Source organism: Coenobita brevimanus, chromosome 85 (genome assembly GCF_032717465.1).
Source record: "Coenobita brevimanus isolate Jiangsu-jjx chromosome 85, ASM3271746v2, whole genome shotgun sequence".
In the NCBI taxonomy this organism is placed as follows: Eukaryota; Metazoa; Arthropoda; class Malacostraca; order Decapoda; family Coenobitidae; genus Coenobita; species Coenobita brevimanus.
Genome location: NC_137038.1, coordinates 11,821,902 through 11,841,819, shown reverse-complemented (window position 1 = coordinate 11,841,819; position 19,918 = coordinate 11,821,902). Strand labels below are relative to the sequence as shown.

At 42.1% G+C, this 19,918-nt stretch overlaps 1 protein-coding gene across 1 annotated transcript in view; it reads right to left on the bottom strand.

Annotated features, from left to right (window-relative positions):
• The window catches only part of SNF4Agamma (SNF4/AMP-activated protein kinase gamma subunit), a 111,837-nt gene that overhangs the window by 13,014 nt on the left and 78,905 nt on the right, over positions 1-19,918 (bottom strand). Inside the window, exons 4-6 of the mRNA XM_080280496.1 lie at positions 13,157-13,269; positions 6,041-6,218; positions 126-304 (exon numbers count right to left, since the gene is read on the bottom strand). Of these exons, the coding sequence (XP_080136622.1) occupies positions 126-304; positions 6,041-6,218; positions 13,157-13,269 (470 nt within the window). The remainder of the gene's footprint in view (positions 1-125; positions 305-6,040; positions 6,219-13,156; positions 13,270-19,918) is intronic.

The following is a 19,918-nucleotide window of genomic DNA, read 5'->3' as shown; positions in this document are numbered from 1 at the left end:
TCTGCCATTAAGTCTTTAAAAAAAATATAAAAAGCGAGAATAACCGAACATAATGTCTACTGTTGCATAGGCATTGATTTTCTATGATGTTTCACCAGGTTATGTTGAATTCTGTGATGACTTACATAGAGGTAGAGGAACTTGAGGATACGTTTGTGAGTGACTATGTAGAGGACATTGCCAGTGGCTGGGTCAATGACAGGCAGGCGATGGATCTTGTGATGGATGAGGGACCGAATGGCTACGTACAGTGACTCGTCTGGCCGGATGCTGACCAGCGGTCGGAACTCGTCATGGAGCACAGCTGAAAACAGAACTACTGGTCACCTGAGAAGAAAGCTATGGGATGTCCTCATTATATGTCCTGGATGTATTTCAAAATATAACTTTTTTCATACAACCCACACTGTGAGAACAGAAGTAGTGGTCAGCTGAGAAGAAAGCTATGGGAAGTCCTCATTATATGTCCGGGATGTATTTCAAAATATAACTTCTTTCATACAACCCACACTGTAAGTTACGGAAAAATCTATCTATCTATCTATCTGTCTATTGCCATACACCTTAATCCTGCATGGGGTGGCCACAAACAAATCGCTTCCACGTCGCCCTGTCCCCTGCCATTTCACTGCCCTGCTCCCAACTCACACCCCCCTTTCTCATATACCTCTCCACTTCATCGCTCCATCTCATCCTCGGCCTCCTCCTCCCCTTCCCCTCTTCCACCTCACTCACATACACTCTCCTCGTCAGTCTCTTACCATCCATCTTCTCCACATGGCCAAACCACCTCAGTGTATTCCTCCTAGAGCTTTCTATCACATCCACATCCACACCACAACGCTCCTTCACTTCCTCGTTTATCAGCCTGTCTCTCCATGTGACTCCACATGTTACTCTCAAATAACTCATTTCCAAAGCTCTCACTCTTGACTTCTGTCTCTCCAGCAACATCCAAGCTTCACTTCCATACGTTGGAGTTGGTATAACAACACTGTCATGAAGTAACTTTTTCATTTCCATGCTCACTTCCCTGTTTCTTGCCACTGCTTTCAAGGAATCAGCAACCTTTCTTCCTTGTTGTACCCTTTCAAGCTCTTCACCCTCCAAACTTCCAGCTTTACTCATCACACTACCCAAGTACTTAAATGTACTGACATTTTCCATTTGCTCACCATCCAACCTCACTGTACATTCACAGACTTCACCTCTCTCAAAGACCATCACTTTACTCTTCCCTACATTCACCTTTAGATTCCGTTTCTTACACACTCTCCCAAACTCATCCACCAAGCCTTGTAGCTCTCCTTCGTTTTCACTTAACAACACAGTAACATCCGCAAACAGCAGTACAGGGAGTTTCCAAACACTACCCTCTCTCACCAGGGCCACTCCAACACCCACTGCCCTACCTTGTATCTCTTTTGTTACCCCTTCCACGTACAGACTGAACAACCATGAAGACATGACACATCCTTGTTTCAACCCAACCTTCAATGAGAAAAATTCACTGAGTTCACCATCCACATGCACTGCAGCCTTGGCACCATCATACATACTCTTCACAGGATTCAACAACTTCCCATCTACTCCATATATTCTTAATATTTTCCACAATTCTTGTCTATCCAACTTGTCATATGCTTTCTCAAAATCCACGAAGGCCGCAAACAACTTCTTTCCCTTCTCTAGAAACTTTTCCACTAAAGATCTAAGAATGAATATCTGATCTACACAACCTCTTCCCTTCCTAAAGCCTCCCTGTTCTTCCCCAAGTAATTCCTCTGTTATTTCCCTAACTCTGCCAATAAGTATCCTACAATACACTTTTCCTATTACACTAAGAAGACAAATGCAACTATGATTACCACACACTTCTTTTTCCCCTTTTCCATTGTACAAGGGAATATACCTGACTTCCAATCCTCCAGGACTCTACCTTCCTCCCAGGCCAATCTGCACATCTCCACATCCATTCTACTACTATCTCTCCCCCATGCTTCAGCATTTCACCACACACTCCATCAATTCCTGGGGCTTTCCCCCAATTTAACTTTCTTCATTGCTTCCACAACTTCTATCCTACTGACTTCTTCCTGTCTTCTCACCTCCCTCCTTCTCCCAGCCATTCCCCAGCCACTTATACTCGCATCACTTCCATCCTCTATGTTCAACAATTCCTTACAGTGTTCTCTCCATCAACTCACTTTTTCTCCTTTCTCCACTAGTAATCTACCATTTTTATCTTTCACTCATCTACTACCTTCACTGCCACCCTGTCTTACTCACTTCACCTCTTTCCAGAGCATTTTCTTATAGTCCCTCCACTTTCCACTCAAATTCTTTCCAAATTCCTCATCCACTCTCTTCTTACTCTCTCTTATTAATCTTTTCACCTCTCTCTTCCTTTCTATATATAACTCTCTCTTCCACCTCTCAACTTCTTCCATGCCCCTATTTCTTATCCATTCATTGTATGCTTTCTTCTTTTGTGCCACAGCCTGTCTCACCTCTTTATTCCACCATGCTGTTCCTTACACCCCCTTCCGTCTTCTCTTCACCTCACACACCACATCACATGCTGCACATATTTCTTCTGTGAATATCTTGCACACACCTTCTACATCCCCTATCTGCTCCAATTCATATTTACCCAATCGTTCCTCTACTCCTCTCTTATATTCTACCTTTTTCTCATCCTCTTGTAACCTTTCCACTCTCCTTGCAACTACTCCTTCCTCCCGTTCCTCCCTTCTTCTATTTCTCCATCTTACTTGGAACTTGATTCTGGCCACCACCAAGTAGTGGTCAGAAAGTCCACTCCCCCAGCCTCTATAAGCTCTTGCATCCATTATGCATCTTCGCATCCTTTCATCCACACACACATAATCAATCATTGTCTTCCTTTCATTCAGTTCACCACCCACCCTTCTCATCACTCGCCATGTATACCTATGGATCATTTTGTGCCTGAAGAGAGTATTGGCTATCGCCAACCCCCTCCCGGCACAAATGTCCACTAACGCACTGCCATTCACATCTATCTCAGCAGGCACACCCCACTCACCAACTATTCCATCCACCTTCACATTCATATCACCAATCAAAAACACTCTCTCATTCCTTCCAAACTTTTCCATGCACACTTCCTCATTTGTCCAGAACTCTTCTCTCCCTCTGCTTGCATGATCTTGTGTTGGTGCATACATGCACACAATCCCCCACATTTGTATTCCAACTTTCAATCTTACCCACACAATCCTTGAGCCAACTGATACAAACTCTCTTATGTTCTTCTTCCATCTTTTACTCACAACAATACACACTCCTTCTTTTGCCCTCTCATTCCCACCTATTCCTGCACATATCCATACTCCCATTCTCTCACACTCTCCTCTCCATTTAGTTTCAGTTAGTCCACATACATTCACTTTCGCACTCTCAAGCACCTGGACAATCTCTCTCTCTTTCACCTCATCATTCGCACCCCTTACATTCCACGTCGCGATCCATACCATATCCTTTGTCCGGTCCTTGGTCGTCATCTTTTGGTCAGTCCTTGTCCGAGGCTTCTTGTTTGTCTTTTTAGTTAGCTGTTTTCCAGGGAGGGGCACTAACCCTCCGCCAAAAAATGTAAATCATATATGTAGCAATGGAACAAAGAAGGGGCAATATACATTTTCGGTGAAAATACTTTAATGAAAGGGTAAAGGGCAATATATAAAGAGGAGTTACTGTAATTACCACATGTCATCATCCTATATAAGGAGGAGTTACGGTTCTTACCACATGTCATCATCCTATATAAGGAGGAGTTACTGTACTTACCACATTTCATCATCCTAACTCAATTTATCCCTAAATACTGGAGTGATTAGGACCTAGAAATAGTGGAGTCATAAAAGTGGAATTATCAACAGAGTACAGTACTCAACAGAACTGGCCATACATTGTCAATCCTGAATTAACCTTTTGAAATATTCAGCTCTGCATCACTGGCAAAACCATCCACTTTTTTCTTTTCTATCTACTCTACTGCCAGACGCTTCAATCCCGTTTGGGGTGGCCACAAACAAATCGCCTCCAAGTTGCCCTGTCCCCTGCCATTTCACTGCCCTGCTCCCAACTCACACCCCCCTCTCTCATATACCTCTCCACCCCATCCCTCCATCTCATCCTCGGCCTCCCCCTCCCTCTTCCCCCCTCCACCTCACTCACATACACTCTCTTCGTCAGTCTTTCACCCTCCATCCTCTCCATATGGCCAAACCACCTCAGTGTGTTCCTCATAACGCTTCCTATCACATCCACATCAACACCACAACGCTCCTTTATATCCTCATTCATCAGCCTCTCTCTCCATGTGACTCCACAGGCTCCTCTTAAATAACTCATTTCCACTGCTCTCATTCTTGACTTGTGTCCTTCCAACAATGTCCAAGCTCACTTCCGTACGTTAGAGTTGGTATCACAATACTGTCATGTAGTAACTTTTTCACTTCCATGCTCATTTCCCTGTTTCTTATCACTGCTTTCAAAGAACCAGCAACCTTTCTTCCCTGCTGTACCCTTTCAAGCACTTCACCCTCCAAACCTTCATCCTTACTAATCACACTACCCAAGTACTTAAACGTACTCACATTTTCCAATTCCTCACCATCCAACCTCACTGTACATTCACTGACTTCACCTCTCTCAAAGACCATCACTTTACTCTTCCCTACATTCACCTTTAGATTCCGTTTTTTGCACACTCTCCCAAACTCATCCACCAAGCCTTGCAGCTCCCCTTCGTTTTCACTCAACAACACAGTATCATCTGCAAACAACAGTACAGGGAGTTTCCAAACACTATCCTCTCTCACCTGGGCCACTCCAACATCCACTACCCTACCTTGTACCTCTTTTATTACCCCATCCATGTACAGATTGAACAACCATGGAGACATGACACATCCCTGTTTCAACCCAACTTTCAAAGAGAAAAATTCACTTAGTTCACCATCCACTCGCACTGCAGCCTTCGCACCATCGTACATACCCTTCACAGCATTCAACAACTTCCCATCTACTCCATATATTCTTAACACTTTCCACAATCCTTGTCTATCCACCCTGTCATATGCTTTCTCCAAATCCATGAAAGCTGCATACAACTTCTTTCCCTTCTCTAGAAACTTTTCCACTAAGGATCTAAGAATGAATATCTGATCTACACAACCTCTTCCCTTCCTAAAGCCTCCCTGTTCTTCTCCAACTAATTTCTCTGTTCTTTCTCTAACTCTGTCAATAAGTATCCTACCATACACTTTTCCTATTATACTAAGAAGACAAATGCCCCTATGATTACCAAACACTTCTTTTTCCCCTTTTCCTTTGTACGTGGGAATAATTATACCTGACTTCCAATCCTCCGGGACTCTACCTTCCTCCCAGGCCAATCTGCTACAAGATCGGAGGAAGTCAAGGAACACAAGCAAAGTGAGCCATCACTTACACCTTTGCTTTTCCTTTTCAAGGTTGATTAATTCCACAACTTGGTACAGTATTTATCTGCATCAATCTGTGTTCTCAAGTCAGTATGTAATGAAAACCACACAGGCATTAACAAGGTTACATCCAAATACAGTAAACTGCCTGGGCTTGGTACTAGGATTCTACCACATTCTAAACTGAAGAAATAACATGAACAATGGTAGAGAGAGAGAGAGATTCTCTGGCTTGTCTTTAATCTTGCAGCTGGGTGAGATCTATTGTTTATGAAGCAGTGCAGTAAAGATCTAAAAACAATAAAGGAAAAGCAAAGGTGTAAGTGTGGCTCACTTTGCTTGTGTTCCTTGACTTCCTCCGATCTTGTGGCAGAGTAAGTTGTTGAAATTGTGGGGGAAAACTTATATACGGGGTGGAACAGTACAGTACGAGTAAAAGTGCTTCTTTCAGTAATTAAATCTTAACAACTCACTTCGCTCAGGGAAGTGGGGTTAAAGCAGGAGTAAAAGAACCTCCTACTTCTCTATGAAATCAAATCTTAACAACTCACTTCTCCAAGTCTCCAGCCTGTGTTCCTCGAGTTCCTCCATCTTACGGTTAGGAGAGTTATAGAAGTTCTGGAGGATGCGGATGAAATCAGTGATGGTAAGCATCCCTACGAACTGTTGGCGAGCAGAGTCCCACAGCGGTGCCGCACGCACCCCATTGTACACCAGGGCGAAGAATGCCTGCAAGTAATATTAACCCATTTAATTCCTATTTTCCCACCCTACCCTCAAGATATATGTTAACTTGGGAGAAACCATTTGTAGTGATGAGGTTAGAAATAGTCTCCATTAATCTCTTCATAACTGAATTTCTCTATAAGCTGAAAAGAATCACATGAAGGTACCTGGAGGAAAATGAAAGCTACACCACAGGACTGAAGCAGTTAACTCTTTCCGTGGGATGACATCTAATTACAGTACCATCATCATCTAGTCCTGTGTTGCCCCATGAGGAACGTAGAAGCCCAGGGCTAGGCTAGTTGGCCCTGACATTTAAGATGAGAATGACCAGCCTCACTCATCCCTGAGTGGCATTACATATGTAATAAACCCCAACCATCCCTTGGATATAAACCTGCACTTGTTCAATCGGACTGGAGCACCTTAATTACCCACTAAACCACCAGGTGCCATAATTTGGTTATATGGTTACCACCTAGTGCAGTAAATGGTTTCCTGCTGTACATGAAACCATTTGGCTTGTCACTCAGTGAAGAGTCACCCATAGATAGAAGGAAGTGGAAAGAAAGAACAAGAGGGAAGGAAAGAAGGAAGGAAGAGAGGAAAGGGCAGGCACCTGAGAGCAGCATTACACCAAATGAGTGGATGGTGAATGCCCCCACCTACCACTAACATCTTATTAGCCTCTTTAATATGATAACTGCTCTTTTTAATTAAGCAACCTCAGGTCAGTTTTATTCAACTTTATGAGAGACCTGTAGTAGTGAAGTGGCTATGAAGGCTAATCCCTACAGTGGAATGTCTCCATCACATCTATGTTATACAGTAATCCCCCCAATATCCGATGTAATAGAGCCAAAGGCACGTCTGGAAAGTGGTACTGGCCGGATATTGGGCCCCAGCCTCCTGAACTTGTACTTATGGACCTTAACTCGGAAAAACACCTATATAACTCCCTCTGGACATGCACTGCACCTATTTAAGACCCATATCACACCAATAAGGGACATAAAAGACTAAAATAAATGCAAAAGAACCATAAAATGAGGTTTTAGAGGTGAGTTTATACAATATTAAACATTCTGGGTACTTACAACAAGTCCCTGGCTACTGGACTGGTAGTTATGGACCCTAACCTTGCCTAACTCAGAAAAACACCTCCCTACTGCACATGCATAGCACCTAACACACTTTTCACACCAATAAGGGACATAAAAGAGTGAAATGAGGTGTTAGAGGTAAGTATGGAAAATACAGTACAATATGAAACATTCTGGGTACTTACAGCAAGTCCCTGGCCATCTCGATGAATAACCCACCTCCTCTCAGACTCTGACAGTAAGAAGGAGTTCCTGAAGCACTTGCAGTACACTGTTCATGAAGTCTTGCACTGAACTTAGTCAATTGCACTCAGAATTCCATTCTCTTAACACTGCGCACTCTTGTCTTACTTGCGCTCCATTGTACCTTAATGAAATAAGTGTTGCACTCTGCACTTAAAGTCTTTCCACTCATAAAACCATTTTCTAAACATAACACACTCTACTTAATTTACGTTACATTGAAAGTCAATTAAATCTTTGTCTTTTCACTCAGAACTCAAATTCCTTAACATTATGCACTGTTTTTTTTCACTGCACAACACTGTAAATTCCTGTGTGGTCTAGCGGAGAAGTTCTAGGTGTCTAATCACTGTCAGAGTCTGAGAGTAGCTCATGCAGGTGACCTAGGGGTGTGTCACTGGGTCGTAGTGATGGTGTACCCACTGCAGACGACTCTGAAGAGAGGCACAAACTCACGTCAAGTGGCGACTCCACCGTGCCTGATGTGCTGGGCTGTGGCTCGGAGCATGAGGGCCTGTCTTGGGAAGGCAGTGGAGTAGAGCCAGGACTGGGCACAGCAGGGGTCATGGGCCTGAAAAAGCTGTCAATGGTTGATTGACGCAAGGAACGACGATTTTGACGATTAATGATGCGCTGCCTGAAAGCGCGCTCTTCCTCCACTTCCTTCCGGAGTGCACTCAGCTTGGGGATGGCTGGAGTAGTGTCACGTTGAGAGGAGTCCGCATCATCGTTGCTGTCCTCGTCGAAATCTTCAAGCTGGGTACTGACACCAGCAACTGAAGATGCGATCTCGATATCAGACAATGTCCGATACCCTGGATCGCCCTCATTATCATCCAACCACTCACGCACTTCGTCCACATCAACATCGTCCTCATGCACACGTAGACGTGCATGGAAGCCATCCACGTCAAAACCTAGGAAATCGTGCTCCACATCCGTTCCGAGAAGCAGAGGAGACCAACCACTTTCTAGAGTCTTGACAGGGATTTCCTTCCATGCACTGGCCCAACTGTAGATGGCAGACTTGATGTTGAAGCGGCGAAGGTTTTCCAAAGTCCGCTGGCCTCGCATGTCCCGTCCCTCCCTGCGCTTGTCCTTGTCCTCGAGAACAACCATCACCTTGTCCAGGAACTTCTGTCGGTACAGCCTCTTCGTTGCCACGATCACTCCTTGGTCCATTGGCTGGATGAGAGCAGTAGTATTAGGTGGCAGAAACATGCACCTAATGCGCCCATTCTCAGCCACCAACTCCTTGTCGCACAGGTGGGCAGGTGCATTGTCGAGAGGGAGGGCCTTTACCTGGTCATGTGGCATTCCCAGTTTCTCCATCTGGTAATGGATGACCTCCTTGACGAAATGGCGGTGGAACCAGTCTTTGAAGATCTGGGCTGTGAACCATGCCTTCAAGGAATGGTACCAGACGACAGGAAGGACATCCATCACCCCACGAAGACACCATGGCTGCTTTGCACGGCCAACAATAACGGGCTTGAGCCGGTGCATGCCGCTACCATTGGCACAACACAAAGCAGATATCCACTGCTTGCAGAGCTTGTGGCCAGGTACATGCTTCTCCGTCTCCTCGGCTACAGTGTTCGTAGGCAAAAAGCGATAGAATAAGCCAGTTTCGCCAGTGTTGTAGATGACCGAGAGTGAGGCCCTCCCTGTCGATCAAGCGCTTCACCTTGACCCGAAACTCGTCTACTCCATCCTTGTTGGCGTCCAAAGCTTCGCCATGAGACTTAAGATTGGTAAGGCCATGTCGTAACTTGAACGTGAAGAGCCAACCTTAGCATGCCTTGAAGTCTAGGGCATCGTGAAGCCTTGCTAACTTCTCAGCAGCAGCCTTCAGCTCCATGCCACGCACCATCACACCAGCAGCACATTGCTGTCGATATCAAATCAACATGGAGCGTTCGACTTCTGCATACTTGGGAGTATACATCACCTTCCTCTCCACGTTGCATTTGCTTTTCGACGAGAAGTCAGCCGTGTACTGCATGAGTTTGTCGTGGGATCTCTTGATATCAAACAAAGTAGATTGGGCCAGGTTGAATTCACGAAGGATGCGTGAGGAAGACCATCCCGCATCCACCTTGTCCAATATCTTCCTCTTCTTCTCCAGAGTCAAAACCGCTCTCTTCCTCTTCTCAGGTGGCAAGGCCATCATCACACACATGAAGAAGAGGCACGAGAGCAGCAGGAGAGCCTGCAGCAGGTAAGGCACCACCACAAAAGCGAGCACGTGGGCAGCCATGATGACGAGCGTGCACACACAATGAAAGACGAGTGGTAAGTGGGGAGGATGCAGGGGCGTTCCAGCGGACGTCAGCGGAACGATGCACCAAAATACAGCTGGCCCGCGCCAACTTCAAATTACGGGCGGGAAAAAGTCAGATTTTTTTCAAATTTTTTGCGGCTTTTGGCCCGTTTTGGGAATACTGGATCCCGGGACGAAAATGTACAGTAATTGGGGATGTCCAGAAACTGGGCATCCAGATATTACAGGGATTACTGTATTTATATATAAAGACCAGCAACCATGCTAACAAGTACGGTATGGTCCCCCCTCCCCACCTCACCTCACCCAATGGCAACTCTGTGCCACTACCATGCATTTTGAAAAGATGGAAATTACAAGGCTGCACATTCTTACTGACATCCCAGCCTATGAGGCCAACAACTCAGGCACAGTAAATGCTTTCCTGGAATACGAGAAACGAACAGGCTTGTCACTCAGTGTTGCATCATCTAAAGGTGGCATAAGTCGTAAGTTGATGGTGTTGCTGGACTGATGAGGTTAAAGTTGATTCTTGCTCCATATTTTTTTGTTCAGCTTAGAGACCCTTTTGTAGTCAAGGGATATGAGGTAACAAACAATAACTTCTCCAATACAAAGCATCTGCTTAAAATAAATCTGTTACCACAAGATGTTATTCGGTTTAAGAGCCTCCTTGAACTGATGGGGGGTAGGAGGGGGGACACTGTATTACCCCTCCACTTACTATGATCTTATTACTGTCAGATGATTTTCCTCTAGCTTGTAATGAGAACGATATAAACAATCTTCACAAACCTCTCCATCACAAGACATTTCATTTTCTTTACTCTGTGTACCTCTAAACAACTGTATTTATGGTCATATGCTTAAACTCTACTGGTAAGTCAAAAAGTGGAATGCAAACACCTTATTCTTTATTGTCATATTTGGAATGTCTGTGGTTTTTAGGTGTGGTCTGTCTACATTCCACATTATAAATTGCAATCATCAATGATGAAGGAAGGTTAAAGACCCTTGATTTTACTCACTTAGTTCAGAAATTGTAAAAAAAATGGTATTTTGGATTTCACTTAATGATTATGTGCTTAAGCATAAGACCATTAGTTTCGCAACACGTTGTTGCAAAGGAGTACCATAAATCTCCACTACTCCCTCCACACAAAGACATCACTTGCATATATTCCTGCTATGGCCAGATGATTTTACACTTTACAAGACACTCCCCACTGTGAGAATGTTGTCACTTCACTATGATCACTGAAATTTAACGTCACTTTCTTTTCTTTTCTCTCTCTCTCTTTTTTTTTCATCCATCCATCCATCATCCAATCCTACGTTGCCCCATGAGAAGCGTAGAAGCCCAGGGCTAGGCAGTTGGTCCTGACATTTAAGATGAGAGTGACCAACCTCACTCATCCCTGAATGGCATTACATGAGCAATAAACCCCAATCACCCCTTGGATATAAACCTTCACCGGCTCAATCCGACTGGAGCACAATAATTACCCACTAAACCACCAGGCGCCATAATTTGGTTATATGGTTACCACCCAGCATAGTAAATTATTTCCTGGTGTACAGGAAACCATTTGGCTTGTCACTCAGTGTAGAGTCGCCCACAGGCAGAAGGAAGAGGAAAGAATGAAAGACAGAAGAGGGAGTGTAAAGTCATCCGCAGGCAGAAAGATGAGGAAAGAATGAAGAAAAGAAACACAGAAGAAGATGGAAGGAAAGAAGGATGGAGGAGAGGACAGGGCATACACTCGAGAGCAGCACTACATTGAGTGAGTGGATGGTGAGTGCCCCCACCTACTTTTTTTAATTTTTGTAATCACCTGACAATCTTTATTTCATTAACCCCTTCAACAATGTGAAATTTGACATAAAGTTAAATAAAATCATATGATGGTAGCATCTGATGGTACCAATTAATCAGCCTGGCATTGTTATTCCTGGTAGTGGAATAATAATGCCAAGCTGATAAAATAGAACAACTTCTCATATGAACTTAGGTTAAGTTTTACATGGTAAGATATTGATACAATTAACTCCTGCTGGGCTGGTTCTTTGTGGGGTAGCTTACCTCCCCTTAGTCATTGTTTTATAACCTATAGAACTTTGTACCTCATATGGGGCTCACAGCGTGGCACATACAGACATTCTTTGTGCCTCGTACATCAGACATGGGGTAATCGTAATCTATAATCGTAATCGATTACAGACTTTTGTGTAATCGTAACCATAATCGATTACTTAGGCATTTTTTTTCACAGTAATCGCAATCATAATCGATTACTCTTGTATTGTAATCATAATCATGGTTACTTTTACAATTACAAGGCCCCAGATAAGTTATTCTTCCACAAATACTCGTCAAGAATAAAATACTGTAGTTCAGTGTCAAACAGTCAAACATACACCATAAAAGTCCATAAGTAATATGAAAACAAAAGTGAATTGTAGGTTATCACCTAGAAGCTTCCATATAATATCCTACCTAAACTAGAATAATATCACCTGGGATGATCTCAGTTGGCAGAAAAGTTAACAGAATGAAAGGGTCAAGGACAAAGTGAAGAAAAGTCTCAGTGCTTGAAATATTAAAACACATTTGTATTGCAAATTGGCAAAAAAATAAAGGAACAACTTACTGGACATAGGACTGTACAGTATATTTTAATCCAGAGTAACAGTTGCCATAGGTTCTGCAGAGCTTAACCCTATGTTCTTCCTTATGCAGGCAATTCTTATTAAAATGATTTGCATATAAGGTATATATCCCTAGAAAATATCAGTTTTATATTACTGGACAATGTTTTTGCTTTTAAAAACTAACTTCAGCTACTTAATCAATGTCAAGTATAAAAGAAATGTGCTCATAATTATATAGCGCATAACAGTACATGTACAGTAATCATGACTGTAATCACATTTACTTCTTATGTAATCGTAATCGATTACTCTAACTTTTACAGTAATCATAATTGTAATCAAAATCCGAAGTTTGCAAAGTAATTGTAATCGTAATCATTTACAATACCCCTGTAATCGCCCCATGCCTGTCATACATCAAGGGTGGAGTTGCATGAAACAGACCCAAAAAGACCTGGGAAGAGGTCACGAATAAGGGACTCAAGCGGGAAGCTGCCAGAAATTGAGCAGTAAGGAAAGCCATCATTAGGTGATCAAGGTCAATGCATGCAAGCATGTTGGAGCCTTTATGTAAACAAAATACCGATAATAACTAAAGTACTGAATATTACTTACAGAAGAAAGAAGAATAACAGCTGCATAATGCAATATAAACATACCTTCTTAACCTGGAGCCGTGTATCAAACACTACCAACTTGGCACTGATGGGGATCAAGTCATACGTGCGATGGAACTTGAAGAACTTGACAAATATCTGTGACTCATCCTCCTCTGCAAAGAAAATAAGTACCATGTTTAACCCTTTTGATGCTGCTAGTACACTTGATTATTTTAATCAGGTTAATGCTACATGCATTAGTTCAACCAAAATAAATCCTGTCTGTAAAAGGCTTAAAAACTACCTTGAGTAACCCTTTCACTGCTACCTGTATTGGCACACGTGTATGTGTATTTCGGTTAACACCTAAATGATTTGTTAGGCTGAAAAGGGATGTTTTGCTATTAACCACAGCAGAGCTTCATTATATGATATACCAGAATGCGATGAATCACGTATACGACAAAAATTTTAGGTTCTTTTCTTGATATGCCATATATTTTCACTTATGAGATCATTATGATCCCACATGAAATATCACTGGTTGAAATATGATTGTTGTTTTTGCTTATACAATAGCTACCACACAAGCTTCAAAAGTCTATCCAAAACTGAATAAGAACACCCACAGACAGCAAAATAAGAGCTGCCATTAGATTCATGGGGTTAAGAATATAACTCAAAGCACACACAAACTGACTTCGACAGTGACTGGGGCTTTTGACCATTAGATCACCAGGCATCTTAATCAGCACGGCACACTTAACTATAAAAAACTGAGCACAATCCCAAATGCTGCACGTGCTTCTCAGATCTGGTCACCAATCCTACACTTAACCAATCAGTAGCAGTCCCATCATCTGCACAAGTACAGGCAAACTACAATTACTGATAGTCTTGCCACAATATTCCTGTTCTCATTTTCACTGTAAATTAATAAATTTAATGGTCTGAAGACAACACATTTTAACCTGGCTCAATCTAAAACAATTGTTCCTTTTCCAAATCAGTATTAAACTAAAGCTTCAAGTCCTCTTCAGAAACAGATCTTGCATTAAACTGCAAAGTAGAGAGAACTAAGCTAATGGGGGTAATTATTCTGTAGAGGCTTGTTTACAGTAAGGAAGCAAACACATCTGCAAACAAACATACTGCAAAGTAGAGAGAACTAAGCTAATGAGGGTAATTATTCCATAGAGGCTTGTTTACAATAAGGAACCAAAAATGAGGGTAATTATTCCATAGAGGCTTGTTTACAATAAGGAAGCAAACACACCTGCAAACAAACATACAATTAACTGGTACTTTCGCTTCCCTTGTCCTCTCACTCATATCCAGACAATATCACACTATCTGTTCTCTCTTGGAAATTCACCCTGTAAAAAATAATAAGAGAAACTAGAACCAAAATCCCCTTGTAAAAAATAAGAAAAAGGAGAAACTTGAACCTAACTGTAAAGTGATACTGTACAGTACTGTGCACATTTCCTTAAATTCTATTTTATGTTTTACTTTCCCATGCTAGTCTCTCTCAATCTCTTGTTATTGTTCACGTTTTTAATGCATTCCTGTACTCCTCATTACCTTCCAACATGTTCTGTATGCTACTATTCTGTGCTATCCTCTTTATAGTACCTTTTCTCTTTCACTCTATAGTACCTCAGATCCTTCAGTTATCACTTCACAATGATTCACTTGTTCCCAAAGACTGCTCTCCCCATTCCACCTGTTTTACACAGTCCTTTAATTTCTTTTGCTAATTAATATCTGTAAATCCTTTCTCTCTCTCTCTCTCTCTCTCTCTCTCTCTCTTTTCAACCGAAACTTCAATTATCATTTCCTCCTGATTCTCCAGCTCTTATAGCCTTCTTCCTCTTGCCAACCAATCTGTTTAATTCTGGCTTTTTTCTGCCCTGCTGGGTACACAACTTGGCAGAGGGAGGTATCTGGCACTGTTTCTGAGGTGACTGACATGCCACCACTCTTGGTTGACATGTCCTCTGTGTGTGTGTGTGTGTGTGTGTGTGTGTGTGTGTGTGTGTGTGTGTGTGTGTGATTCACCGGGTCGGTCAGGATCACTTGATGGTCGTGATCGTCAGCTTTTTACCCTCCCGGAAGGGAGCTGAGAGCTCATATAGACCAATCTAAGGGCAAGGCTGTGACCTTCACACACGCACACACCCATCCCCTGGCTCAAGGGGGACAGTAACCACCCACTTTGTCAGTGAAACTTTTCGCAACCTGAGCGAGGCGCGAACTCCCGTCCACCAGTTGGCAAGCGAGAACATTACCACTGCACCAATGTGTGTGTGTGTGTGTGTGTGTGTGTGTGTGTGTGTGTGTGTGTGTGTGTGTGTGTATTTACCTATTTGTAGTATACATGAATTGAGCAATGCTCGTGTTGTCCTGTCTCCACATCCTCTTTTATCAAGTCTACCTTTATAAACATGAATGTTTTTCTCATGCACCACCTCTTTGTCTAAGTCGTTCCAAATATTTAAGTATTTACCTAATATACCTAATTGTGATATACACGGAATGTACTATGCTCTTGGGTTTCCATCGCTGTTTCTCAATAAGTCAAATTTGGCTTTAAACTCGTTTAAGTTTTTAGACTGGACAATCTCTTTGTCCAGGCTATTCCATAAGTCTATACTTCTGTAAGGAAAGCTGTATTTCTTGATATCCTTCAAGCAGCTTCCGTGTCCTCTTGTTGCTCTCTTACCCCATACAAACAGATCTTCTTTGTCAATTTTATCTACTCCCACCATGGTCCTGAACACTGCAATCATGTCTCCCCTCTTTCTCCTTTCCTCTAAGGAAGGCAAATCCAGTTTTTCCAGCCCCTCTCTGTATGACAGGTCTGTCAGATTGGGGACCATCTTGGTTGCTGTTCTTTGTATTCTCTCAATCTTGTTTATATCTTTCTTTTTGTGTGGGGACCACACTACCACTGCATATTCTAACCTGGGGCGGATCATTGCCACTATCAGTATTTTCATCATCTCCTCATCCATATAATGAAATGCTACTCTTATGTTAGTCAAGAGTTTATATACGTCTCTCCAACTATCTTGTTAATGTGCTTTTCTGGTGACAAACTATCTTGGACCAGTACTCCCAAATCTTTCTCTTCTCTCCTTTTTGTGATTAATTCATCACCCAATAAATAATTCAGTGATGGCCTCCTCGTACTTTTACCCATTTCCAATATTTTACATTTCTTTACATTAAATTTCATTTCCCAGGTCTGGCTCCAATTGTGTATCCTATCCAAATCCTACTGCAGTATTTTACAATCCTCCTCAACCTCTACCTTCCTCAAGATCTTTACATCATCAGCAAACAGACTTGCATAACTGTTCACTCCATCTACCATATCATTTACGTAAATCAGGAACATTACTGGCGCCAACATCGAGCCTTAAGGTACTCCACTTGTTACTTCCCTCCATCCAGACATCCTAACCTTTATTACTGTCCTCATTTGTCTGTCTCTCAAAAAGTCTCTCATCCATTCCAGAAGTTTCCCCTTCAGTCCTCCTATATATTCTAGTTTCCACATTAGTCTTTTATGAGGTACCTTGTCAAAGGCCTTCTCTAAGTCTAAGTACACACAATCCACCCAACCATCTCTCTCCTGTACCACGTCAATCGCTCTTGAGTAAAAGCTCAACAAGTTAGAAACACATGACCTTCCACTTCTGAATCCAAACTGACATTCAGCCAAAATATTCATCTCTTCCAGATATTTTATCCATCTGTCTTTCAGGATTCTCTCACACAATTTTGCGACCATGCTGGTTAGAGACACTGGTCTATAATTCAGGGGTTCTTCCCTGTTTCCTCCCTTGTGTGTGTGTGTGTGTGTGTGTGTGTGTGTGTGTGTGTGTGTGTGTGTGTGTGTGTGTGTGTGTGTGTGTGTGTGTGTGTGTGTGTTCCCTGTTTCCTCCTTTGTGTGTGTGTGTGTGTGTGTGTGTGTGTGTGTGTGTGTGTGTGTGTGTGTGTGTGTGTGCGTGTGTGTGTGTGTGTGTGTGTGTTCCCTGTTTCCTCCCTTGTGTGTGTGTGTGTATTTACCTATTTGTATTTACCTATTTGTAGTATACAGGAATTGAGCAATGATCGTGTTGTCCTGTCTCCATATCCACATTTATCAAGTCTACCTTTACACACATGAATGTTTTTCTCATGCTCCACCTCTTTGTCGAAGTCGTTCCAAATATTTAAGTATTTACCTAATATACCTAATTGTGATATACACAGAATGTACTATGCTCGTGGGTTTCCATCGCTGTTTCTCAGTAAGTCAAATTTAACTTTAAACTCATTTAAGTTTTTAGACTGGACGATCTCTTTGTCCAGGCTATTCCATAAGTCTATACTTCTGTAAGGAAAGCTATATTTCTTGATATCCTTCAAGCAGCTTGACTTTTTCAATTTCATTCCATGTCCTCTTGTTGCTCTCTTATCCCATACAAACAGATCTTCTTTGTCAATTTTATCTACTCCCACCATGGTCCTGAACACTGCAATCATGTCTCCCCTCTTTCTCCTTTCCTCTAACGAAGGCAAATCCAGTTTTTCCAGCCTCTCTCTGTATGACAGGTCTGTCAGACTGGGGACCATCTTGGCTGCTGTTCTTTGTATTCTCTCAATCTTGTTTATATCTTTCTTTTTGTGTGGGGACCACACTACCGCTGCATATTCTAACCTGGGGTGGATCATGGCCACTATCAATTTTTTCATCATTTCCTCATCCATATAATGAAATGCTACTCTTATGTTAGTCAAGAGTTTATAAGTCTCTCCAACTATCTTGTTAATGTGCTTTTCTGGTGACAAACTATCTTGGACCAGCACTCCCAAATCTTTCTCTTCTCTCCTTTTTGTGATTAATTCATTACCCAAAAAATAATTCAGTGATGGTCTCCTGCTACTTTTACCCATTTCCAATATTTTACATTTCTTTACATTAAATTTCATTTCCAACATCCGGCCTTAATTGTGTATCCTATCCAAATCCTCCTGCAGTATTTTACAATCCTCCTCAACCTCTATCTTCCTCAAGATCTTTACATCATCAGCAAACAGACTCGCATAACTGTTCACTCCATCTACCATATCATTTACGTAAATCAGGAACATTACTGGCGCCAACACTGAGCCTTGAGGGACTCCACTTGTTACTTCCCTCCATCCAGACATCTTTTCCTTTATTACTGTCCTCATTTGTCTGTCTCTCAAAAAGTCTCTCATCCATTCCAGAAGTTTCCCCTTTAGTCCTCCTATATATTCTAGTTTCCACATTAGTCTCTTATGAGGTACCTTGTCAAAGGCCTTCTCTAAGTCTAAGTACACACAATCCACCCAACCATCTCTCTCCTGTACCACATCAATCGCTCTTGAGTAAAAGCTCAACAAGTTTGAAACACATGACCTTCCACTTCTGAATCCAAACTGACATTCAGCCAAAATATTCATCTCTTCCAGATATTTTATCCATCTGTCTTTCAGGATTCTCTCACACAATTTTGCGACCATGCTGGTTAGAGACACTGGTCTATAATTCAGGGGTTCTTCCCTGTTTCCTCCCTTGTAAATTGGTACCACATTTGCCCTCTTCCATTCTTTTGGCACTTTCCCCTCTTCCAGTGAGCATACAATTAAGCTGTGAATTTTATCCGCCAGTTGTTCTCTGGATTCCTTCAGTACCCAATTAGAAATTCCCTCAGGTCCTGGGGCTTTCCTTACATCTTGAGTTTCCAGTAATTTATACACTTCCTGCACCTCCACTTTTATATCTTTCATCACCGGAACATTTCTAATCACTCCCTCCCCTTCCACAAGCTCCTTTTCTTTAGTGAAAACTGACTGGAAACGTTTGTTCATTATTTCTGCTTGCATTGCTGCATCCTTAAAGACCTCTCCATCTACTTTCAGCTTGGTGATTCCTTCCTTTTGTTTCAGTTTGCCATTAACAAATCTATAAAACAGTTTGGGTTCATCCTTGCATTTGTCAATTATACCTTTTTTCAAAATTCCTTTCTTCTTCCCTACGTATTCTTGTGTATTCGTTTCTTGTTCTTTTATATTCTTCCTTTGTTCTGTCGTTACTTCTCTTTCTCCAATTGTTCCACGCCTTATCTCTCTCTTTTTGGCTATCATACACCTTCTATTAAACCACTCCTTTTTCCTGTTTTCTTTCCCTCTTACTCTTGGTACAAATTTTTCCACTCCCAAATTATAGAGGTCTAGAAAGATATCCCACTTCCTCTGTATCTCTCTTGTTTCTCTGAATTTTCTCCAATCCGCATTTTCAAAAAAGTTTCTCAATCCTGTAAAATTTGCTTTGCCAAAGTTGTATCTTCCCTGTCTATGAAGCTCGTCTCTTGGCTCGACGTTTCCTATTAACATCTGGAACTCAATGACCACGTGATCACTTTTTCCCAAAGGACAGAGATATTCCAATGATTCTATTACATCGGGTTCTTTGGTGAACAGTAAATCTAACCTTGCTGGTGTATCTTCACCTCGAAACTGTGTCTCTTCTTTGACCCACTGCGTCATCACATTATTCATTATTATATTTAATAACAGAGTACCCCACGAATCCTCGCCGCCTCCCGAGTACCATTCCTCCCAGTTCACCTCTTTACAATTAAAGTCACCCACCAAAATTATATTATTGCTTTTCTCAATTATTTTTTGCAAGTAGCTAGCCATATCTGACAATATCTCATGGTATTCGTCATCCTTCCATGCTCTCGTCTTTGGGGGAACATACACTACCGCCATATCTCTCTTAACATTCTCTCCAGTTTC